Here is a 25,964-nt window from a genome sequence, read left to right on the forward strand (position 1 = left end):
AAATTAATAGTCTGCGGGCGATTCGTCAGGACCAAACAAGGCGGGTATTCTATCTACAACTTAAAACTCAAATGGTGTTGTGGCTGTACACTCACATCAACCATACGTCTAACTAGTCAGATACCTGGTAGTACTGGAACTACCTACGGAAAGAGAACAAATCACATAGGTAAGTATAGTACAGTTCTAGGTATGTGTATTCTCTCATATTCCCTGTGAAAACTGACTCTTAGAATTTCGTGGTGAGCATGAAACAGATAAAAACAGTTGAAAACAGGGTTCCACACGGTGAGTGCACAAGGTGAACTAGCGTGAACTTCTGCCCTTGTGGCACAAAACAACGTAGCAGAGAGAGCATATGGACTCACCCAAAGCTGTGAACTAACCAGGCATCACAGTACCTGGTAGGTTTAAACACCCTCATGTACTGGGGTAAAAATGGAGGAAGAACAATGGGATAATAGCATTAATAGCATTTGGAAGCAACAACCAGATATTCTGTAGAACTGGGAGCTGCCAAGAAGTATGGGACTCTTAATTCCATACAATATCTCTTTCCGCAGGTAGTTCCAGTACTACCAGGTAGCTGACTAGTTAGTTGTATGGTTGAGGTGAGTGTGCAGCCACAACACCATTTGAATTTTAAGTTGTAGATAGAATACCCGCCTTGTTTGGTCCTGACGAATCGCCCGCAGACTATTCATTTGGCGAGAAACATGTTGACCTATCACCTATAAGAGCGCCATAACCTGAGACATAAACCTCAGCCCAACGCCTTATATCTTTTGTTTTGCTTAGGGTAAGAAACCCATTGATCAAAGTTGTCGTCGCTGGTACTCCCAACCTAATTTTACATTCACTTTAAACACACTCATCTACACACACTAGGCCCCTCACCCCCATTTCACCAAATGGCTGTTGGAAAAAGATCTCCGCTAAAGTGCCCCTACTATAGGGAGCCCGTCGGGTATTGCACTGCTGACCCAACAAGGAGCAGCCCGATGATGAAGCATGACACCCTACCGGGTGTGTGAGGGCATTATAATCCAATAAAATGGATTCCCAACTTTGAACCACTCTGGCCAGGTTGGTCTATATTCCCTTTATCTGACTCTTACTTCAGAGGAAACGGCATAATTATTTTGTCTAGACATTGATTCACATAGCACCACAGTGGCCAGGCAGACTTGGTTCTCCCAGATAATGGAGATAACTCAAGGGACAATGCACAGGTTTCCAAAAAGGAAAGACCTCTTAACCATGCGAAACGGAAAGGTACTACACAGAGAACCAGAGAGCCTAAGCCTGGCGGCATGGCTCCTGAGGACTTAGAATTTGCTCACCTCAAGCTACCAGAGAGCATAATTGCAGTGCTCAGAGAAGCTAGAAAACCAACAACAAGAAAATGTTACACAGCAAAATGGAAAAGGTACTCTCAATGGTGCCATAAAGAACATCTTTCAAAGAAGATCACAAGGGAATCAGCAGTTCTAAAATGCTTAACACATTTACTACACAATAAACTAAGCTACACATCTATAAGGGTACACTTAGCGGCAATTGTAGTGTATACAAGAGGCTAAACATGGAAACGTTTTTTCACATCCCACGTAGTCAAAAGGTTCCTAGAAGGAGCAAAAAGAAGATCACCTCCAAAAACGGATGCAAGCACCCACACGGAACCGCAATATAGTGCTCGCACAGCTGATGAAAGCACCATTCGAACCACTACACAAAGCAATGCTACAAATGCTCATACTAAAAACTGCATTTTTAGTAGCAATTGCATCGCTACATAGAGTAAGTCAATTGCAAGCACTAACACTACAAGAGCCCTACTTCCAAATACATAATGACAGAATTGTCATGAGAACAGATCACACTTTATGCCAAAGGTGGTATAAAAGTTCCACATAAACCAAACTATATAAATTCCAAGCTTCTTTCAAAAACCAAAGTCTCAAGCAGGAAGAGCATTGCACACCCTGGACGCCAGAAGGGCACTAATGTATTACATGGAAAAAAACAAGGAATACAGGAAAACAAAGCAATTCTTTGTATCTTTTGCCAATAGTTTTCTCGGACGACCAGTGACCAAAAACACCATTGCAAGATGGAGTGCACAAACCATACAGTTATGCCACAAACCGGCAGGTAAACATTACAAGGAGCCCCACGGGCTCACTCAACAAGGAAGAAAGGAGCAACAGTCACTTTTCTAGCAAATACTCCCATCCAAGACATTTGTCTAGCAGCAACATGGTCTTCAGTGCACACGTTCACGAAACATTACTGTGTGGACATTCAAATGAATAAGGAAGCACAAGTAGGACAAAAAGTCTTACAACATATATTCACAAACCAGCGCTCATCTTCCACCCAACCACTACAAGACTAGCAAACCACTACAAAGTCTATGCACAGCATGTGGATTCAGAAAAGATTCACGCTGCAAAAGGTATAGTTTCTTACCCGTCGGTGTAGTTTTGCAGCTTGAAAATTTTTCTGGATTCACTAGCGAACCCACCCTCCTCCACCAGAAAGATAAGACAGGAGGAAAAAACAAAAAAGGATACGAAGATGGCGACTAAAGGTGGGAGCTTCCAGAGGAATGACGTCACAGAAGGACACCAAATGGTGGTATGTCAACGCCCACCAACAACAACAAAAAAAGAGAACAATTAATGCAATACCAGACCCAACCACTGGATGCCAGAATAATGTGCAGCATGTGAATCCAGAAAAATATTTCAAGCTGCAAAACTATGCAGACAGGTAAGAAACAATTTGTTACTTACCTTCAGTAATGCTCTTGATGGTAGAGACTCTTCCTCTCTGCTCTGTGGTTGGCCTCTATCTGTTGATCAGATAAGTCATTGAATCTGCACTCTGATCACACCAATTTGCTATTGGGGCTCTGTGTCTGGGAGCATGGACAGTCTCCAAAGTGAATAACAGCGCATTGGAGTGACACCTGTATAGGCTCCACACATCATTTCGGGAGCAGAACAGCGTCCTTATTGAGCTGCATGTTGCCACTTATCAGCACGCAGAGATACTGACAGAAAATTTCTGGACATGGTCTGACGTATCAGGAATATTCAAATGTGAGGAATCCAGGTGTGGAAATGTGCCTAAAAGTGGGCACACTGGTGCAGGGTCACCCTCTTGTCCACGGGTCCAAAGACCAACAAAATAGAGATCGGCACTGGAGTTGGAATGAATAACAAATGTATTAATCACTCATGAGTGAGACCACATCCACACAACACTCTCAAGTGCTGCAGGAGGTAGTACACTGAATTCACAAACCGTCACCCTTTTACGCCGGTTTTCTGCAATGTAAGCATGTGAACAGAAATAGGAAGAACACGTTTTAGAAATAGTTATCAGCAAACAAGGGCAGATGAATACCTACGTGGTCAGCAAAGTGGGAGGGGGAGCAGGAATGCTTATGGCAGCAGTAAGTGGTCGACAGTTAACATCTGAGACCAGGTGCACTGGCAGCTACAAACCCTCAGCACGTACATTGCTTTAGCTGAGTCAGGAAGTCAACTAAAATAGATAACACAAGCAGAGTGAAAAGACGAGCAGCAGAGGGTGGGAGAATTATGAAGGAAACTAAATGGACACCACAGTCAAAATGGCTGTCGCTTATGCTAAGTAAAATATTACACATTTCCACAGACTACCCTTTTAGCATTAGCTAAGACATTTTCTTATGCTTCAAAAGGGGTAAGATAAACATCATGTATATCAATTAGCATCATATCGCTGACTTCTCGGTCTATTGCTAAACAGGCATTTACATTTTGGACATTAGTTTTAGGTGGTAGACAAGTAGTACAAGTGGAAATACAGAGGGGACAAAGTATTGGCCCGCATTGGATACATAAACAACAAGAGAAGAGAATTGCAATAATTATGAACAAGGCAGATTAATATTTTCAAACCCTATTCAGAAAATACGCTCCAGAACCATCCAGCCCAAGTCCATGTTCCTGAATCTTGATGTATCTCGGTGACTATTTTATGCATTTTGGAAATGGCATTATAAACCGAAGGGGCGTGGTCTGGGATAAATACGCAACAACTACTACCGATAATGCGACATGCTCCACCACGATCAGCTAGAATAGCGTCTAGCACTATTCTGTTTTGTAAAGTCACAATTCTTGTAATTTGGAGTTCTTCTGTAATATTTCCAAGCGCCATTGCTGTCTGATTAGTCACAGCCTCTACTACACGGGTTAAGCGTCTGATCTTCCTACTATTTAAAGCCGCACCAACAAAGAAAAAGAGTCCCAAATTAAAGTCAACATATTGCTGTAATGCAGTGTCAGTTTGATCCACTTCATCATTATTTATAGTTCTTCTGAATCGGTTCAAGGAAATGTCATTAAACAGTTTTTGATCTTTATGATAAGATGCAGGTGCTTGGAACACAGGAGGAAGCAAGAAGGACACATAACATGTTCCGGACCATCCAATTGGTAGATGATAGTAGTCTTTACTCCCACAAATGAAATAAGTGTTGTGTGAGGATAGAAAACTGCAAGTGTTCGTTCAAGTAATGTTCAATACTGTGGTACAGTCACTTTTTCCCACTGGGATACTACCAAAACTGCTCACACAAAGATTTGCTCGGGCTCTAGTAACGGCGATAACAAAAGGCCCGTTACCCATGCCTGTTCGAGTGTTGGGAAAAACATAACGTGTGGAGGAATTTCCTTTGCGATACTCCTCCATTTCCCATACAGTTCCTTTGGCTTGTGGGTCCCCTTCCTCTTCAGGGTTACAAACTTTATCAAGTTTTGCATTAAGTCCTCCTACATCAGCTAGAGTAATATTAGCAATTTCAGAGGCCCACAACAGTGCAAACCAGGCTCTGCAGAAGCCATTATGCGAGAATGGCAACGGAATGAAAGGCGTTCCTCCCTTCTTATGATGAGCTGGCATCATTCCACATACCCAGCAGTTGGTAGTGTTCGTAGCATTATGAGTATGATGCAACATTTGTATGAAAGTGTTATTGAGATACAACATTTGGTGCTTCTTTTCATGATAGGGAAGAGTAAAATAATAATGTTTGGTGGGACAAGAGTAGTAGCAGTCAATACGTTTCGAGCCAGAGCTACTTCCTCTACAACCCACATTATTACAGCAATGATGACAACAGTCAAAGTTAGTCCAATAGCGAACATCATATTTTTACTACAGACTTTTGCAGCGTTCGATTTCTTCTCCTCCGGCATGTTCATTTCGTCAGTAAACAACAAAACAGATGGTGCCCTAAGGTCCTGGGCAGGCGTTGGTATCTTCACTAACGTTGAGACGAGTAGTCACTAATAGGCTACCCCCCTTTGTAGCCCGTCTTTAACCTCCCAGGACAGTGGCTCAAACAGTCTCTTTTTGCGATTAAATGTCTTTCTTCCTTGATCGAAGCAGATATCTAGATGTACCAGGGATCGTGTGGTCCGGGAAGAGTTCCTCGGGTCTTTTAGGTGACACAGCTCGTCCTTTCTCGGTGGCCAGGATGTCGCGGTGATCTGTCAACCCAACTGGGCTCACGAGGGCATGCAGGACTTTTCGACAATGGGTGGCATGCACCCAATTCTTCCGGTTGGTAACTCGCACTGCAGTTCTGGTAGCCAGGAGGACTTGTTCCGGTCCGTGCCAACGAGGTTCCAAGGAACTGGTCCGCTGGAAGGACTTTGTCAAGACAAAGTCACCAGGCCGCAGATCATGGCCATCACCCTGCGACCTGTCTAGAAGGGCTTCCCGTACCTGCTGATAAATAGAAGACAAGCTGTCGGTTAACTGGGACAAATAGTCATTCATCAGCACATGGGGTACATCACGTATAGGGCGAGGCTTAGGGATTCCCCAAATATTCATGGGCTTGCCAATTACAACCTCCTATGACGTAAGGCCAGATCGTGTATGGGGTATTGATCTGATAGAAAGTAGTTTTAGGGGCAGGGCATCAGGCCATTTCAAAGACGTGGAAGCCTGTATTTTAGCCAATTTCAATTCCAGGGTGGAGTTATAACGCTCCACCAAGCCTGCTGATTGTGGGTGAAAAGGGGCATGAAATTTCTGCTTAATCCCTAACCCATTCATGACATAGTCGACAACTTGCCCAATGAAATGAGGTCTGTTGTCACTCCCTAAGAACCGACAAATGCCGAATCGAGGGAAGAACTCCTTTAGGAGAACTTTCGCTGTCATGAGAACTGTATTATCCTTTGTAGCATACGCCTCCACCCATTTACTGAAGGCACAAACCACTACCAAGACATATTTTAAGTTATTACAGCGCTCAAACTGAAAGTAGTCCATTTGCAGGACCTCAAAAGGTGCAGTTGGTGTCGCAAACCCTTCTGTTGGAGTGCGCATTCCCTTTCCAGGATTATACTGGAGATAGACCATCTTTTTAGCAGTGCCGGCAATATCAGGATGATCCCAAGCTTGCATAAGTTGCTTTGCCATTGAAGATGCACCAACAAGTGCCGGACCATGTGCCATGTGAATCATGGGGTATAAGTAGGCTGTGGGTAACTTCCATTTGGTCATATCTGTATTCCTTTAACAGCTCTCATCAAGTGTTCCTTCCTTAGAGCATTGGTCTAGTTCATCAGTGGAGGCAGATTGTTGCATGTCCAGCACCTCTTGCCTGGCATCATGCCAACGTTCAGTTTGTGACTTCACTACATACATTGATGTGTTACTTCGCTGCATTGTGGTTTCAAGGGCTGTGTTATCTGCAAAGGCATTACCTACTCTTATTTTATCAGTCACTTTCTTGAGTGCACTACACTTTACGATTGCCACTTTCTTAGGATAGGTTAGAGCAGTTAGGAGATTATGTACTAATTCTCCATGCACTATCTGTGTCCCATGTGAGGTGAGAAAGCTCTTTTCTTTCCACAAACGACCAAAATTGTGTGCCACTCCAAGAGCGTACTGGCTGTCAGTAAAAATTTTAACAAGCAAATCTGGACTAAGCTCCCAGGCTCTCGTCAGTGCAATCAGTTTGGCCAATTGGGCCGACTTCTGTGGGATGTGAGCTGTTTCAACTACTGTCGGAAGTGTTGTAATCCCAAAGGCAGCAGATGTAGTGCCATCAGGCAATTTCAGACACGAGCCGTCAACCCATAGCTCCCCATCAACACCAGGGAGAGGTGCATCTTGTAGGTCAACGCAGCCCTTAGTTTGCTCTTCAGTAAGGAATATGCAATCCTGTAACTCTTGCGACTGAGATGGAGTAGCTGGAAATGGCAATAGTGTAGCAGAGTTTAGGGTCAGACATCTTTTCAGCGTAATATGAGGGCCCAAAAGTGTCAATTCATATCTGATCAAGCGAGCACTAGTCAAATGCTGTGTTTTTGTTTGATTTAGCAAAGCATCAACAGAATGGGGTACTAACACAAGCAGTTTATGTGACAAAACTATTCCTTCACACTGACGTATTGATACAGCCGTTGCTGCCGCTGCTCGGAAACATTCAGGCAGCGCACAGGCGACTGGGTCAAGGACAGCTGAGAAATATGCACAAGGACGTTGCTTATCACCATGTGTCTGTGTTAAAACTGAGAGGGCACATAGAGTGTGAAAGTTTTAGTGTAGTCTGGAGTTCCTAATACTGGTGCAGAGCAAAGAGTTTGGCGTAACTGTTGGAAAGCTTTCTGACATTCAGTAGTCCATGGGAGGGGCATCGGAGTGTCTTTAGTCAAATGGGCCAACAAAGGTTTAATAATGTACGAAAAACTGGGGATCCACTGCCTACAAAAAGAAGTAAGGCCAATCAGTGCACAGACATCCTTCTGAGTACGGGACACGGGAGTATCTAAAATAGTCTGAATGCAGTCTGGTGTAAGTGCACGTCCATCTTTAGACAAGAGGTGATCTAAATAGGGAACCTGCTGTCTACAAAATTGCAATTTCTTTCTGGAGACTTTGTGATTGTGAGAGGCAATATGATAACCATAACAGTGTTCCTTCTTCACACTGCTCAGATATATCTGCAGCCAACAAGATATCATCGACATATTGGATAAGGGCCACCCCTTGAGGTGCAGGAAAAGAATCAAGCTGCCTTTTTAATGCCAGACTGTAAATGCTTTGACTCTCTGTATAGCCCTATGGAGCTCTACAGAACCGAAATGATCTATTTTTCAGGGTGAACCCGAAAAAATAATGGCTGTCAGGGTGAATGGGTATCGAGAAGAAAGCATTCTTCAAATTGATCACCGAAAATGTAGTGGCTGTAGGAGGGACCATAGTGAGAAGTGTAGTGATATCAGAAACTACCGGATATTGGGGCACTACAATTTTATTAACTTCTCGCAAATCAATAATGAATCTGTAGATTTTAGTGTCAGTTCATTTTTTCAAAAAAGGAAGGATAGGGCTTTTGCAAGCATTAAATGGGACTTCTTCCACTACCCCTACTTTTAATCAAATCCCGAACAATATGTGCTAATGCTTCTTCACCTTCTTCGGATATTTTGTATTGGGGCAGTCGAGGCACTGAAGCACCCTCTTTTACTTGAATATGTACAGGTGGAATAACCATTTGACCCACATCAGTATCTGATTTAGCCCACAAAGTACTGGGTAAGGATGCCAGAGCGACATCCTCATTGATAAGACAAGATCTCTCAACCATTGGATAATTTCATTCAAAATAACACACACACCTTCGGGAGAACAACGTATTGTGGCACTAAAATATTTAAGCATATCAATACCCACAATGTTGTCCAGTGTTGTAGGGAAAAGCAAAAATGTACATGCTGCAGTGAATTTATCAAGTCTGAATTAAAGTGGCTGTGAAAGTGGGCTTAGGTGTAGGTGTTTCATCGAATCCTATTGATGTTATCATTGTGCCGGACAGGGGAGCCCTAGGAACCAATTTTTTAGACAGAGCACTATGGGTAGCCCCTGTATCAACCAGAAACTGATCAGTAGATCCCAAGATGTTTCCGTCAACATAGGGACCCATTTGATCTACTGGCACTTCAACCGGTTCCTTTCCCCATCCTAGGCATCCCTATGAATAATCGGAATCCGCATGGGCATCAGCAATATAATCAGACATTTGATATTGTTTCATCTATCAAAAGTATTCGAGTAATTTGGTCCTTTTCCAACTGCTTCAAATCTGGAGCGAGCTCCTGTACCTCCCCTGCTTCCTGAATACCCTGGGCATCCTCTTATACTGCCCCTTCCCCGCTGATACTGCTGACCTCGCAAAAGAGGGCACTCGGAACGCCAATGCCCAGTCTCTCTACAATAAGCACACTGATCAGGGGACAGATTTGCTCGAGGAAGAGGGGGCACTCCAGGTTTATACATTGCACGTCCGCCTCTTCCACCTCTCCTAAATGGTTGACCTGCCTTTCGCTTTCTGTTCCTGTCGCTCATAATATTGGTCCGTAGTCAAAAGGGAAACTGGGGAAGACGTAGTCGCTGGCCTTTAAGTGACTAGCTAGTTCCGGTAACATATTAGCGACAAATTTTTCGACAACAAATGCTTACCCGTATCATCGGCCAGTGACTGAACACTCAAATCATGGAATGTTTCCTCAAACCTTGAAAAGAAATCAGAAACTGACTCATCCGTTTTCTGTTTACAGGACGCTAACGTAGTCCAATCTATTTTCTTAGGGGGTATGAGAGTCTTTAACTTAGTCACAATAGCTTTAGGAAGAAATATCTCCTTCTGAGGTTTCCGTGCAGGCTCCCTTTCCACGTCTATTTGTTCTAAATGTTCCCAGGTGTCAACATATGCTACATTATCATCTATTTTACGTATCATTCTCCACATATCAGGAGGAAAAATAAGCCCGAAGGACATATCAATATCTGGCAAGGTCATAGTGCAGGAGCTAATGGCTCCTTCCACCTCCTCATAGAAGGCGGCAGGATTTTTCCGGGGGTCGGGCAAAGCAGCTTTCAGAGTCATCACGTCTGCTCTACTCCAAGGAGTGTAACCCCAATTATATATAAAATATCCCTTTGCATAATCCGAAGGTTTATCATCATTGGTTCCCGCACCCTTCGGAGGAACATACAGGGGTGCAGCTTCACGCATAGGTTTTATAGCAACTGTACTACTAACAGGTGCAACCTCATCCACTGGAGCATCTACAATCTGTGCTGGGCATTGAACTGTTTCTACACCTTTCTGTTTTCTAGCTAATTCTGGCTCCTTTCGTACAAGCAATGTTACGTCTCGTATTTTAACCACGCGTCTAATCACATCAGATGCGTCTGAAAAGGAAAAGCCCCCTCCGTTAATCATTTATTATCAGTATTTATATCAGTTGGCTCTAGTTCCTGAGCAATTTGTCTATAATCAAATATTACCTCCCAAGCAAATTTTTCTACAAAATGAAATTGCTCTGTATTTTTCCACTGTTGAACCATAGTTACAATGAGCGATGCAGTGTGAGGCCGACGAGCCTCCTCCCTAGCAGCAGTTTTGAATTCATCTCTTTTTGCTTTAGTCCAAGTAGAGCAAGTCTGTCGCCCATCTTGTTCTTTGTCGTCTGAAGACAAGTGCTCATTGTCAGAAACCTCATCAGGGGCCCTTGGAGTGGGAACTTTATACGGGGTGGGGGGGTGTTCTAATAAGATGCAATAATCCTTAGATGTATCAAGTAAGGAATAGAAAGGGTGCCTAATGGGATACTGGCCATTTACCTCTAATCGACGTTCCCTAACTTCTTTTTCTATGTTATTTTCTTTATTTTTTTAATTCTAGTGCTTTTTGATATATCGTTTTTCGTTGTTCTTTTTCTGCTATAGCTTCTGCTTTCTTCGCTCTCTCTCGTACTTCTTTCTCCCACATATGCACACAATCAAACATATCCTATCTACTTTTTCTTTTAAATAAACACTGATCTACATATTGAACCTTTTTCAAATGTAATGACCCTTTCACTGGCCATTGTAGATCGAAATCTTTCTTTGTGTATTTGTTCCATAGTGGACCGTACATTATACAAGAAATACCATATTTGACATACATGTCTCTATTAGGTGTCCCTTCTGGAGGAGCCGGCTGCCTTTGTTCCAAGCTTACTTTGGTACCACTAGAGCAGCAACACCACCTACGAAGTGTGCTGAGAACAGGCATGTTTTATAAATATATCTAAAATATTACTACTCCAAACAAATATTCCAAAAGGAGAAACATCTCCACATTGCCTGCCTTCAATCTTTGCAAAGAATGAATAACAAATCTAAACAAAAAGCACAGGCCAAACAAATCAAGAGTGCCGCTTTAGCGACCTTACCAAACAGAAGTCTCCAACTCCCACCTGCCGATCTCTTGGTATACCTAATGGTCACTGCAAAATTGCGCCAAAGAAAACCCCAGTCGAGACCGGCCACCACCTGGAGGATCAAATCGGGAAAACCGGAAAAGTCACGTCGGCCTGCAGAGACAAAGGTCTCCTTGTGCATTGCGCTTACTCAGTAATTTTTCGATCCTCCGTCGAGCCCACTCCTTCAGACAGCCGTGTCTCGGATGGGGCCCCACGTGTCGGGCGCCAACATATGCCTAAAAGTGGGAATACTGGTGCAGGGTCACCCTCTTGTCCGGAATAGTGTCTCCCAGTCCTAGCGTGAGCAGCCATGGGCTCCATCGCCAGGGCAAACAGTAGAGGGGACAGGGTGCACCCCTGCCTCGTCCCTCTGGGCACTTACAGGCAGCTGAGATCAGGCCCCCGTTCTGACCCTGGCAGTGGAAGCGCTGTACAACAGTGCAGTACATTATACAAAGACATACCCCAGGCCAAATTTCCGCAAAACATTAAAAAGGTAGGACAACTTAGGCTATCGAAGGCCTTTTCGATGTCGACTGCAAAAATACAGGCCCCTTCCTTATCGTAAGTGTTGGACCCCAAGGTGCGCATGAGTCTGCGTATATTCATCGCTGTGATTCTGGTTGGTATAAAACCAGCTTGGTCCTTGTGTACCAGCTTTGTCATATGAGGCATCAAGCGACTAGCTAGCACCCGACTTAGGATCTTGTAGTCCAGGTTAAGCACTGCTAGGGGCCTGTAGGAGGAGCGGTCCCAAGCGGGTTTGCCTGGTTTGAGGGGGACGATTATTGTTTCGTGTGTGGAGGCAGGTAGTACACCCTCCCAACGCGCTCCATTATACAGTTCCACCAGGCAGGAAAACAGGACCTTCGCGTATGTGGCATAAAACTCCACTGGCAACCCATCTGTGCCCAGTGTTTTGTTCCTGGCCATGTGTTTTATTGCACTGCGCACTTCACTCGCCTCAATATCCCTACCAAGTGCTTCGGCCTCTTCCTCATCAAGTTTAAGGAGGTCTGCGCCTGGCAAAAATTCCTCATCTCCAGGGAGCCCAGGACCCAGCCTACTCCTATAAACCTCGGTGTAATACTGCAAAAATTGCTCATTGATGGCTCGTTGAGTAAAAAAAAACGCGTCCCCCTGCCCTCTCAGCTCTAGGATTGCCGTCCCTCTATGCACTGGGTTGGCTAACCATGCAAGTAGCGCTCCAGATTTGTCATGCTCTGCATGCGCCTTATCCGTGTAGGCCTTGTAATCGAAACAGCGCAGCCTCTGAATTTGAACTGCCAGCTCTTCTCGAGCTTCAAGCAGCTCTGCATGCTTGTCCGGCCTTTCTGGGCGTGCTTTCTCCGAATCACGTAGCTTCTGTCCCGCTCTTTGGACATCTTGTAGCAGAGCTTTTGTTACTCCCACCACTTTCCCTATTCAACACCCCTGACCACTGATTTAAAAGCATCTCACCCAACAAGCAGTGTAGGTGCCAGATAGCACTGATCCATGAGCTACCCCAAGTCGTTTTTTGACTAGCTTTTTCTTGACTTTTGTCAAAGCTTTTTTCAAGAAATTTTCTCTACTGGAGATCACCTCTGGGGATGACCCCAGATGTGCCGAATTCAAACTATGTGGTGCCTGTCACAGGCGGATGTCTAGACAGACCCATGCTTGGTTTGTTTGTGGTGCTTTGGAGAGAGACCAAGACAGTCACGCCAGGCACCGTAAGGCGCTGAGGGAGCGATCCCTCAAGCTCCTTGCTGCCTGATGTCTGACCACCCTGTTACACAAGATCCCGGTCACGTGTAAGGTCTCGAGACCATTGGCGACACCGCACCTGGAAATCTTCTTCCTGCTTGAAGTCATTGGAGACACCCCACAAACATAATAAGTTGAAGAGGTCTTCAACTTCACCTCACCAGTTGAAGGCACGGGAGCTCCAGTCTAGCCTGAGTCATTGTCCGCTCCGTGCCACGCTGACGTTATCGGAGAAACCCCGCCCAGCTTAAAGAATGTTATGAAGCCATTCACCTCATATTTGGGCAGCCTGGCCTTGCGGGCTCCGAAGTGAGTCTCACTGGATCCTTGCTGGTGGGATCACCTTCAGGGACAGTCGGGCACTACGTGGAATCTGGAATGTAGCCACCGGGAAACAAAGACCTTCCTTGGTTCCCGCTCCTGTGCAGACGCCTCTGATGGACTACGGCGGCCCTATCGTTATTGTTTCACGCCGGTTTCCGGCGCGGACCGTGACCATGCTGTCCAGGTAGAAGCCAGTGCTTTTTGCCTTTAACAGGCCTGAAAAGGGAGACTCAAGGGAGGGTCTGGCCCCTCTGGAGTGCCTTCGGGCCCCATGGCTCTGGAGGGGCTGGTTTCTCTGGAGCACCTCTGGGCCCCACAGGCTATGGAGGGGCCTCTACAGAATCCTTGCTGGCAGATTCACCCTTGGCGCTAGTCGAGCATATGGAACCCATGTTGGATTTGAAGCGTTGTGATCAGAGATAACGAGACCTTCCTCATCGTTGTAATGAATCTTCTTTTCACTAAAAGAACACACCCAACCCCTGCACTCCCTTTCTGGGAGGCAAATATACCACTGCACTTTTAAAAATACACATTGAACAGCACTTCCTAAAGACGAGGAAAGGACACAGCACTCCCTTTAGGCAATGCAATGAAAGGCAAGAAAAACAAATTCAGGTACTTTAAAATAACACACACAAGTTAATTTATGAACGGTAGGCCAAATATATCAGTAAATGCAGATTCATTAGTATCAAACACTTTAAAATGAACAAGTAAAATAAAATGCAGGGACTCTCTCTTTTTTAAAATAAGGCTTGAGGTTTATTACACATTGCTCTCTAAACAAAGGCTGTCTCTGATGCCAAATGGACAAGATTTAAATATATGTAGCAAACTATAATCGAAATGCATGAATAATACTGATTAATGAACAAGCAGCAACGTCCTGCAAGAGATCAGAAATATATATATATATATATATATATAGATATAGATATAGATATAGATATAGATATAGATATAGATATATATATATATATATATATATATATATATACAGCAGTGGATTACTCTGGATGTGCACCTCCCACACCAGAAGGAAAACATCTCAAATGATCAAAGCTACTGGCTAAACATCACAATGGCAATAACCAAAACGTAATACTTCACCTGGTGCAAACACCGCATCTGCATCTAAGCCTACTTCTGACTGGGGAAGTTCACAGCCGGGGTTCAGAGCTTTAGCTACCAGGGTCACTCCAAGATAGACACGTCTGTCATAGCTCGAATTCCAAACTCCCAGTTTCTCAGTCTGCAACCCTCCGCTTTAAACACAATAGAAGATTCGCGAAAGACCTTCTCCCAGTGCCAGAGAAATTTAACCAGAACTGGCCAAGTTCCAAGCAAGCATCCCCATGGCAGTAAGAAGCTCTCACGTCCCTTCCTCCATTCTCACATCATCCAGCCTGTATCTTGACGAAGCACTCACAAGGCCTTTCAGAGTACATTAAACAAAAACAATTGCTCAGGAAAACAGCAAGACCTTGAATGTGAATAACCCAAACAACTTGCAAGCACTCCTGTGCACACAGAGAAACAAGGCAAAGTAAGACATGAGGCCCTGTCAAAGCCAATAGTCAGAACTCATAAGCAAGGCAAAGTCAGAAAACAAGAATGACATGAGACCATGTTCAAGCCAATAGTAAGCACCTATAATTCACATAACCCAAACACCATACACATTTCTGCACAACTGCTTATAGCATCACATACTTTATCTCTCAATGTAGAACACCGAGCACGTGTGCACCACCGCTCCCAACACTGCACTTTAAGACCAAAAAGTACATTCCACACCTTTCTCTCCCTCTCACGCCTTCAAATGCACATCCCACACCTTCTGCTCTTGGCAAGACTGTTCTAGCTCCCACTGAAAGCAAGATTACAGGAAAGAAGAGAAGCAGGCATATGCAGGACCGTCCTACATTAAGGCCAGGGCAAAAAAACACTCTAAAAAGTTAAAATGGTGGTAGTTGAGGGTCATCATAGGGTGTCAAATCACAAGAGTGCCTCTTTTTTTCATTCGCCCACTCCTGTGCCGATGCCCCTGGCGCTGCAGATGCCCCACGGTGGCCCCATCATTACAGACTCTGACAAGGACCCCGGACGGACATCGTCCGTGACCATGCGCTCCAGATCGGAGCCAGTGCCTTTTGCATTTGACAGGCCTGAAGAGTGAGTCAAATGGGAGGGGTCTAAGGTCCCTTATGGATACCACCATCCCCTAGATGAGAATTAGGCCAGCTGGTAAGAGGAACTGGTGAAGGTCTCTCTCCCCTACCATGGCAATGGAGGAGAAAGCCTCTTTTGCTATGGTGGTGCTTAAGGCGACTGAGGTCATGGACCTTCAGCTACCCTCCGCACCGTAAAGACAGAGGTGCTTCAGCCGGGAATCGCCCCTTCCAAACCTTTGCTGCCCTGTAATGAAGCCCCTACTGATTTTCCTATTCAGGGCCTGGTTCAACCCTTGCACAGGAGCTCCTGTGCATAGGACAATTGCCCACCGCCATCACCCCGCTTCTGAGGACCCCTTTTTCCTTACCCAGCACAGCACAACTGAAAGCTTGGTGGTCCAAGCCTCCACTTCTAGAGTCAACCCAGGTGCATTCCCTTCCGCTCCGCGGGCTAGGGAATCCAAGAGGCTTGTTTCCTTTGGCAAGAGATTGTTCTCTTCCCCCAGTCTTGCACTGTGGCGATTAACACCAAATACGATCTAGGATTCGGTTGCACAAGTGTTGCCTGTGGTCTTGGAGGAAGCCTCTCGCAAGCTACTGGTGACCGGAGAGATGCACAAAGTTCACTATACGATGTGGACTGGCATGGCCGACTCGCTGGGTAGAGCTATTTCATCGTCCATGGCCTTGCCGTCTCACACCTGGCGGAAAACCACTCACTTTTCAGAGGGTGTCCAAGCCTCGTTTATGGACATGTCCTTTGGCTCTTGTCCTTTTGGAAAGAAGGTGTACTCGATGCTGGAGTGCTTTAAGGACAGCAGAGCTATGGCTAGGTCCTTGGTCTTGCTATTGCTCCTCATCAAACTCTATTCCTCCTTCTGCCCATGTTATGGCCATGTAAGGGGATTCCAACCACGTTTATACCCTCCCAACAACTCCCACCAACAGGCTTCCCAGCCTTCATGTGGCTGAGAACGTGGGATTCCATTGACCACGTGGGACAGGTAGCCAGAGGTCAGGCTCGGCCACTACCCCACTTCCGGCAGTCGCTGCCTCTAAACCGCTTAAGTTTGCACTCTGACCATCATGGGTATCCAGTGGAGGGCAGGATACGCCATCACTTACACCGTTGACGGTCAGTGACATCGGACGGTTGGGTTTTACAAATCGTTCAAAGAGGCGACTTCACCCCCTTTGTGTCCACTTGTGGCACCCACTAATGACTGGCTGATGGAGTACCATCTCCCCTTTCTCCATCAGGAAGTGCTGCTCTCTTGAGCGAGGGAGCTGTCGAAAGATTGACATCATCAGAAGTAGGTCTTTGTTGCTATTCCCGCTACTTTCTGGTGCTCAAGAAGGACGGATGCTTTTGTCCTATCTCTTCCTGAAAAAAGAGAAATTAAAAATGCTCACAGTCGCACAAGTTTTGTCTGCCCTGGATTTGGGAGACTGGATGGTAGTGCAAGAATTGCAGGATGCATATTTCCACATCCCCATCTTGCCGGCCCACAGGTGTTACCCTGCTGTTAACAGTGGGCTAAGAGTACTTTCAGTTTGTTGTGCTCCCCTTTGGGCTTAACATCCCCCCTTAGGTGTTCACAAAAGTGATGACAGTGGTTGCAGCTCATGTGTAGAGGTTCGGGGTTCCAGTCTTTCCCTTCCTCAATGATTGGCTGTTGAAGGGGACTCACCACATGCAGTTATCTCCCACCTCCAGACTATGGTGAACTTTCTGCACTTGCTGGGGTTCACTAACAACGTGCCAAAGACATACCTCACTCCCTGTCACATGTTCCCTTTCTTTGAAGCTGTTCGGAACACAGAGCATTTTCAGGCCTATCCTCCCAAGGGGCTTGTCGAGGATATTCAGACTATAATACCTCAATCTTGGATTTCAATGAGAATGACCCTGAGGTTGTTGGGTCTTATTGCCTCCTCCAGCCTGCTTGTAACACATGCCTGTTGGCATATGCAGGCTCTGCAGTGGGATCTGAAGTCCAAGTGGGTGCACCAATGGGAATCTCTCTGACGTGGTCCAGATCTCAGAAGGAACTGCCAAAGATCTGCAGTGCTGGCTGACGAACTACGATTGGGTCAGTGGCAGACCCCTCTCCCTTCCCCAAGCAGAGCTGACTGTAGATGTGCCACATCTGGGATGTGGCCACCATCTGGGAGAGGTGGAGATCAGAGGTCTCTGGCGGGGTCTGGGCTCCAAATCAAACTGTTTAAGCTTCAGGAAATTTGCTTGGCTTTGAAAGCCTTTCTTCCTTTGATTAGGGGACGGTTGGTGCAGGTCTTCATAGATAACACCACTTCAATGTGGTACTGTAACAGACAGAGCGGGTGGGGTTATGGACCCTTTTGTCAAGAGGCTTTGCAGCTCTGGATATAGCTATAGCACCAGGGCATTTCCCTGGTAGTTCAACACATGGCTGGCTCTCTGAGCTCCAGTGTGATTAACTCAACTGATGATGCCTAGTGGACTACCTTCTATATGGACAAGCTGTTACTCCGGAAATGTGCCTCCTTTCCTCAGAAGCTTGTGACTCATTTCCTGTAGGCCAGAACGTAACCGTGCCCAACTTTTTTTTTTTTTTTTTTTTTTGCTCCATCTCACTCCTCCAAAGAGGAGAGGCTACTCCACCTGGCCCGAAAAAGAGTGTTGTCATTCTCCCTTGATAATCCAAAAGAGTTCTGGGTGGACAATCCACTCTTTGTGGGGCCCGTAGGAGCCAAGAAAGGACAAGCTGTGCAGAAACTGACTATCTCAAATGAGATAGTTCTCTGCATCAAGATCTGCAACCTGTTTGTCAAAAAGCAACTCCCTGGGAGTTTGCGTGCTCATTTCACCAGAGCTAAGGCTGCGGTCACTGTATTAGCCCACATATTCTATGTCCTGGACATATGTCAGGCAGCAACGTGGGCATCTTTGCACACTTTTACCAAACACTACTTCCTGGACAATCGGGCCCGTCCTGACCGCCACTTCACCTGTTTGGTCCTTCAGGACTTTCTGGTTTTAATTGGCTTTGCATACCCACCTACAGGAAGGCATTGCTTAGGGATCTGTCCTAAGGTAAGGAATCTGCAGCTAGAAGTCTCTATCAGATGAAGAAGTTACTTACCTTGAGTAACGCCTTATCTGATAATCTATCTAGCTGCAGATTCCTTACCGGCCCTCCCATCCTCTCCGCTCTACTAACTGATTGAAATACTAAGGCTCTAACAAGGGTGTCGCTTACACTGCACACTGGTGGTCAGTTCTCATTGTGGCCCTGCGCTCCTGGCATGGTAAGTCGCAAAAGTAACTGACATCAGCTCGCCGGGTTGGTGCTTATATAGGTACCACGCACCTCATTTCCAGTACGAATGACACAGAGCTGAACAACGGCTCCTATTGGGTCACAGGGGTACTGCTCGAAAACTTCTAGATCCAGTCTGACGTCAGGGGAATATTCTAAGGTAAGGAATCTGCAGCTTAGATGGTGGCATTACAAAAGTCAAGTAACTTGTTCATCCCTTTAAAACGTGCAAAGAAAGCTTTAATTTCGCTGACCTTTGGAACTGAATTTTTTGTATTAAAACATTACTTTAATGGAATACCTTGCGAGGTTGACCTTTGGATCGGTTTAAAAATATGGCTGCTCAAATATATATAGGCACCTTGTTAATTTCTTAAAGAGATCATAATCTGACAGAAAAAAACTTGCAGAGAATTGATAAAGAACCATTATTAGCAGGGATTTGGAAAACGTTCTCTAGGCAGGACTCTTTCTACATTCAGTACTGGCAGATAAATGTACCTAAATTGAAGACTATCCGATGCCTGACCTGGCAAAATAAGCAGATGGGGTTTAACTTCATTAACATCTCAGTGAGCCATACCCTGCCTGAATGCACCAATTGCAGAGTCTCTTCTAGTTGAAGGTGTAGCACTTTCATGCAGAAGGTCTTTTCTTCTTTAGGTTCTGTAGAAGGTCTAGAGGCAGATCTGTGTTGATGATTTAAGGGCACCTGAGGGTATCTCGTTAGTCATTAGGTTGTATGGTTGAACAGGGTTTGTGTTTGACAACCACAATCATTCTGTACTCCTCTGCCGCACTTCACATTTCATAGGGCAACGCTGCAGTAAAATAAGCCTTTTCTGAAGGTGTGTGGAAATTTTTTTGGCTCCTATTGGTTCTGCCGTTCTTTGTTGTGAGAAGCAGGATGTGGTTGCGAGGGAGTTTAGCCCCTTTTGAAAGCACTTAATCATGTTGCTAAATTAATGTTATAGTTAAAAGTGTGTGTTCATTGCAGCAGGGACCTTTTACAGCTTAAGATGATTTCCATGCTTATGTCAAGTTCAGATCTAAACACCAGACTGCATGACTACACAAAACATAAACATGTAAGACAGATAATGAACTAAACAATGGTACTTATTTCTGGGTGTGCATTCCTTCTTAGACCTCATACTGGCCTTTTATGTCACTCCCTTTTTCAACACTGGAGTGAACCCTGTCTCTTATTGCGTTGTGCATCTCTTGTGGCTCCTCGCTGTATTGCTATTCTCCGACGGAGGGATTGTGGAGATAGTATATACTTAAAAAAAAAGAGAACTTTTTAAAATTATTGTAAATGTATAACGAACAGGAGTTCATAATCATATTAACATGATATATTTGTATACTTGTAGCCAATATAAATGCAAACGTAGTGAGTGAGGTTCTGCTATTAAACATTGAAACAAAGATACAAACACAAGGCCAGGTATCGCCAGCCTCACCCATAAGGCTGCTTTACTTGGGATTCGACTATGCTAGTAGCGGATACGGTGTGGATGTCCAAGGTCCGATGGGCCCCACAGTTCCCACCTGTCTTGCCAGGGTGGAGTATTTCTCTTCCCGGTGCCCCCTTCAGCATTTGCTGACTCAGTAGCAGTCTTGATTTGTATCTTGGATGGCCCTACATGTTATCCTCCTATTTTCCCTATTTTCCTTATATTTCCCTTATTTTCTCAATATTCCTCCCCCTCCACAGGCGGCCCCTGGGTACCATATGGCAAAGATGATCATTAAATTAATTACGTCTGTTGGAGATGTAATCAACAATGACCCTGTGGTAGGAGACCGCTTGAAGCTCCTGTTCCTGGAGAATTACCGTGTGTCTCTGGCAGAGAAAGGTAAGCGAGGCACAGTATGTTCTGTTGAGGCGGCGGTAGAGTTCGACTGGGTTTAGAAGTGGATGCCTTGGTGCGAGTCTTGTATTGACTTCTTAAAGGGTGATAATTTTAAATCTGAAGGGCAGCATACTTGGGATGGTTCCTGAAAATGAGCGGGCAATGCAACAACTCCCTGTGTTTATCTTAGACATTTCAGAATTTCCTCAAGCTTTTACACCTGTGGCATGGGGCATGTGGTGGTTGGTAAGCATGTCCTGCTTGAATGTTGGGAATTCAGAGGGTTATCTTTTGGGGTTTCCTTTGCGTTTGATACACCCTACTCTTTTCTCCAAACCCTCATACCTCCCTCAACAGTGGTTCCTGCTGCTGATCTGTCGGAGCAGATCTCCACCGCAGGCACAGAAGCATCTGGGACAGGGAACATGAAGTTCATGCTGAATGGAGCCCTGACCATCGGCACCATGGATGGGGCCAACGTGGAGATGGCCGAGGAGGCCGGGGAGGAGAACCTCTTTATCTTTGGCATGCGAGTGCCAGATGTGGACGAGATGGACAAGAAAGGGTGAGTATGGGACAAGAATGACCTCCCTCGTAAGCTAGTGTTAGCTAATCCTTTCAGTCTCTCGCTGACTCCTCTCTTGCGCTGCTTCTGTTCATGTATCTAGAGCTGTGCTCTCTCTTCATTCATTGCACTTCCCCTATGCAGAACAATTTTATGCGTGCTCCCTCACTGTCGTGGTGTGTGGCAAATGCAGTCCCTTGCTTCAATCCCGTACGCTTAATTTCCTTCCTATCCAGTATCTGTAAAGTGCGATCAATTACCCAAGGGTGTCAAGGCGCTCATATTCTTGGCATTGGGAGAATTGAGCTGAACTGGTGATCAAATGGGCAGTTCGCTAGTTGAATGTTGAGCAGGTACTAAAGCATTTGGAATAAGAAACACCACAATTTCGGGTATTATAGCACTGTTAAGGGTATACCTATCAATGGAGATTCATAGGATAAATGTGTTTGCGGACTGATGTTTTCTTGGTTTTTCTGCCATTTGGTATGTTTTTACCTGATCTGTTCTAACATGCTTTCACTTTAAAACACGTCTATGGAAAAAGACTTAATTGCACTTTTGCTGCACATCTTGTAATCATGATTCGTATGGAAACTACTTTTTCTGCCCAAATCCGGATTACTGAAACGTCTATATAGGGGTTCTTTGTATCATGGAGTTGTACTGAATTATTTTATCTACCTGTCTCCTGCTTCATTGATCTCTGAGCTACTGTTAAAGCGGTTTCCTTTCTTTTTTCAATCTGCCCCTCACCCTTTGTTCCTTTGTTTAACTCTTGCTGATTTGTATTACTGCAGTTATAATGCAAAGGAGTATTACGACCGAATCCCCGAGCTCCGTCAGGTCATCGACCAGCTCAATAGTGGTTTCTTCTCGCCCAAGCAGCCTGACCTCTTTAAAGACATCGTCAACATGCTGATGCATCATGACCGGTGGGTGTCTTGCTGGGATGGCCAAAAAAAGCAATGTGTATCAAGATTAGGCATGTGCTTCCTCTTTTGCATTCAGATGCTTAACTAGTCTCTTTCTCTTCCAGGTTTAAGGTGTTCGCCGACTATGAGGACTACATGAGAGCACAGGAGAAAGCGAATGCTCTCTACAAGGTGAGCACACGCATTGAGTGCAGAGAATGGGCTATGGAGGGGGAGTTCTGCCAGTATGAGAGTAGTGGTAGCATAGTTATGAGAAGATGGGCATATCTCGGATTATCAGCAAAAACATCATCTGATCGAAATATTGTTTTCTACTTATAGTCTACAAAAATATTGGCCTATTGGATGTCATTTTTTCATGGTTTGCTCCAACGATGGTGATGTTTTTTAAACGATACTTAGGAGAATGAGGACCAGATATAGGAGGACTAGATTTATCAACACTTTGTGCTGGTGCAAAGTCGCCAAAAGTGAACCAAACAATTGCAAAGTGTTGATTTGATATCTACTTTCCAGCACAAACCAACACTGGATAGTTGCTTAAAAGTAAACCAGTGCAGTGCTTTGCATTAAGTTCCGTCCCATAAGTGGTGCACGGGTATTGCTGTGAATCCACCCATGGGTTTTGACAAAGCCCCATCTTCTAACATGTATTTGTAGTCTGGGCTTTGCACCAAATAATGGCACCTTCTTGAGGCAGGTGAATGGAAGGAGAAAAGTTTTGTTTTATCCAAACTTTTATAACTTTGCACATGAGCTGTACCTCATGCATACAAAGTGGGAACATTGTTAAAGTTAGTGTGAACATAGTGTTTTGGTATGGAAGGGTACCCCTCTATGACAAAATCAATGCTACAGTCACACAGTGCTTGGCCTGAGGCAGTCAGAAACTGCTCCAGCGCTTCAGTAGAGAGCAACACTGCCAGATCTTTGTAGTTATGGAGCTGTGCCTCTCTCTCTTTCTCATACTTCAGTGCAGCAACTTTGTAAATTTGGCTGAATATTCCAGTCTTGCAACATTTTAGTTATAATGTTCTGGTACCTTTCAACACCATGACAGAATCCAATGTCTGCTATGGCAGCACTAGCTACCGCCCTCCCTGCAGATGGGATGTATGACGGTACAACGCGTGCTTTTACAATGCGTATCGTTACGACGCAGGTTTTACAGCGCAAGTCGTTACAGCGACTTGCGTTGGAGGGGTGCTGGATAGTAAATAGTTTAATTTACTATTCCAACTCCAGGCCCCGTGGATAGTAGGGAAGGTGTTGGATAGTAAATTAAACTATTGCCTATCCTAGAGCGCCCTCCAGCAAAAGTCGTTGTAATGACTTTCGTTGTTTAAACCTGCGTCATAACGGTACTTCGTTGTAAAAGTTCCGTTGTAAAGGACGATCCCCCCGCAGATGTCTTTCTCTAAAGTCGAGCTCTGCCACTTCCTGCATAGAGACTGAGGCTATCCATCCCCTGCTTGGAGGTCCACGTTCCTTGCCTCCGTTATGAAGAACGGACTGGTTAAATGCCCAAACTGTAGATCTTCAACCTTCCACTCTGTTTTTACTGATTCTCCTTTCATTACTCTGCTTTGTCTTCTTTACTGGTTCCTCATTGTTTTATTTTTACCTCTCATTTCTCAGAACACCAAGGAATGGACCAAGAAGGTCATCATGAACATTGCAGGTTCTGGCAAGTTCTCCAGCGACCGCACCATTGCTCAGTATGCCCGTGAGATCTGGGGTGTCGAACCCAGCACCCACAAAATACCTCCTCCCAACGAGCCACGTGAATAGATGATCCTGCCTTCGGTGCCGCCTCCTTTGCCCCAGGTGCTCCAGGCCCTGACTGTGGATTATCACAGGATTAGAGAGGGGTGTAAAAGAATGAGGGGCATCAGGTTCAAGGGAGGGTAGTGCCAGCTTCCTAGAGACTTTCAGTGATGCTGCTTAATGTTTCTTTTGCTTTGAGTGTAGTGGGAAGCGGAACGGTTTGAGCAATTACTCGGAGGATAAGGGTTGGCAGGGGCAGTATTCAGAGGACAGAAAATATGCCCCCCTTTACATAATTTCCTACAAGTTGAAACGACCCTTGATGAGTTGCTTGTGAGCATAACTCCAAAATATTCAGGTCCCAAAGCTAGTAGCCTGGCTTGTCACAGTGGATCGGTCCTATGTGACGCCAAGGGCCTGCCGGGGCATATATATTGAGGGTGGATGGCAATATTTGCCATCCTTTTCCTAAATGGTGCTTTAATTGCAGATAAGGAAATCTTGCTCAGCATGGCCCCCAGTGAGACCACCTGGCCCTGTTTTCCATCCATTTTCTCTTAAGCAGATGGGAACAACTAGGACAAAAAAAAAACTACTGATCATGATTCGATTGAAATCATGTTTTTTAAGTACCTTTTAACCAAGATGATGGATCTTATAGAAGAGCTGTCTTTATTTAAGAATGTGTCCTTTTGTGTGGGGTGTCGGGGCATGGAGGAAAACACCTGTTCTGTGCTCCTGTTCTCGGCGCCCTAGTGAGCTGTATGTGTATTGATGGAATGTCTGATTTTAAAATTCATTTTAGTCGAGAGGGGATGACTGTCGTGTGCCATTTGTATTACGTTATCTCTAGCTCACGAAGTGCAGCGTTTGTCCCTACATGCTATCTGGTAAAACGATCTGAAAGTCTAGGACCTAAGCTGGAATCGCTCTTGCATTTCGTATGAGCATCACCCTCTCCTGTTAACCGACCCGCCCCAGACTCTCCACCACTCCCTCGCGACCATGCCTGTGTTGGACATTCCTGCATGCTGAATGTCAAGTGGAGGAGAAGTTTTCAGGAGAAGGGCGAATATGCAAAAATATCCGCCAGCCAAAAGCTGCAACAAAGACACGAGGCAAAGAGCGAGTCTGCTTACACAAGCTGCCCCGTTGATACGGAGAAGCGGTACCTGCCAGCACCTCTTGCCGTAGCTCGCATTGAAGGTCGAGGTCGGGTGATTACGTTGGGGGGGCTGGTGTCTGCCGCCTTGGCGGAAAAAAGTGCGCCAAAGTCACTGAAATCTTGGGTGAGGAGTGCGGCCTCTTCACTACTCTGTATAATTATATTCTTCCTGTTCAATAAAGAATTCAACTATTGGAATGCACAGCTTGTGTTTGTGTGTTCTTTTTTTCTCAACGCCACCAGAGGGCGCTGTCCTCTTGCTACATAGGACTGTAGGAATCAGTTATTGGATGCCTTTTAGAGTTAGTATACCTTTTTAGGTCTCGCCTGTCGATGCGCATGCGCATCGAGCAAGCGAGACTATGGGGGCTCATCCACTCTTTATCCAACTTGCAAGGAATCGTGGCGATTCCTTGCAGTGCCCGTGACTTTTAAGCTCAATGCGCATGCGCATTGAGCTTAAAAGCGCGTGCACATGCCCCCAGCCACCTGCCTTGCCTACTCTCCCGCCCCCTCACTTCTTGATTGCACGGCCGCTAGGCCGTGCCTCCCCTACTCTCCTCCTCCTACTCTGTCTGTTCCCGCACTCCTCCCACACCCCCGCTCCGCCCCCTCCCCTGCCTGCCATGTCGCGTCGCATTTCTCCTCCCCCCTCCCCCCAGCCGCCTGCCTTGCCTACTCTCCCGCCCCCTCACTTCTTGATTGCACGGCCGCTAGGCCGTGCCTCCCCTACTCTCCTCCTCCTACTCTCCTCCCCTCGCCGTCTGTTCGATAGCCATTGTTTT

The 25,964-nt window shown here is 45.5% G+C and overlaps 1 protein-coding gene across 1 annotated transcript in view; it reads left to right on the forward strand.

Annotated features, from left to right (window-relative positions):
* The window catches only part of PYGM (glycogen phosphorylase, muscle associated), a 162,945-nt gene extending 137,564 nt beyond the window's left edge, over positions 1-25,381 (forward strand). Inside the window, exons 16-20 of the mRNA XM_078660477.1 lie at positions 20,609-20,750; positions 21,105-21,312; positions 22,113-22,247; positions 22,352-22,418; positions 23,886-25,381. Of these exons, the coding sequence (XP_078516603.1) occupies positions 20,609-20,750; positions 21,105-21,312; positions 22,113-22,247; positions 22,352-22,418; positions 23,886-24,038 (705 nt within the window). The 3' untranslated portion in view covers positions 24,039-25,381. The remainder of the gene's footprint in view (positions 1-20,608; positions 20,751-21,104; positions 21,313-22,112; positions 22,248-22,351; positions 22,419-23,885) is intronic.
* Positions 25,382-25,964: the final 583 nt, after the last annotated feature.

The sequence above is a fragment of the Lissotriton helveticus genome, chromosome 9 (assembly GCF_964261635.1).
Source record: "Lissotriton helveticus chromosome 9, aLisHel1.1, whole genome shotgun sequence".
Taxonomy (NCBI): domain Eukaryota; kingdom Metazoa; phylum Chordata; class Amphibia; order Caudata; family Salamandridae; genus Lissotriton; species Lissotriton helveticus.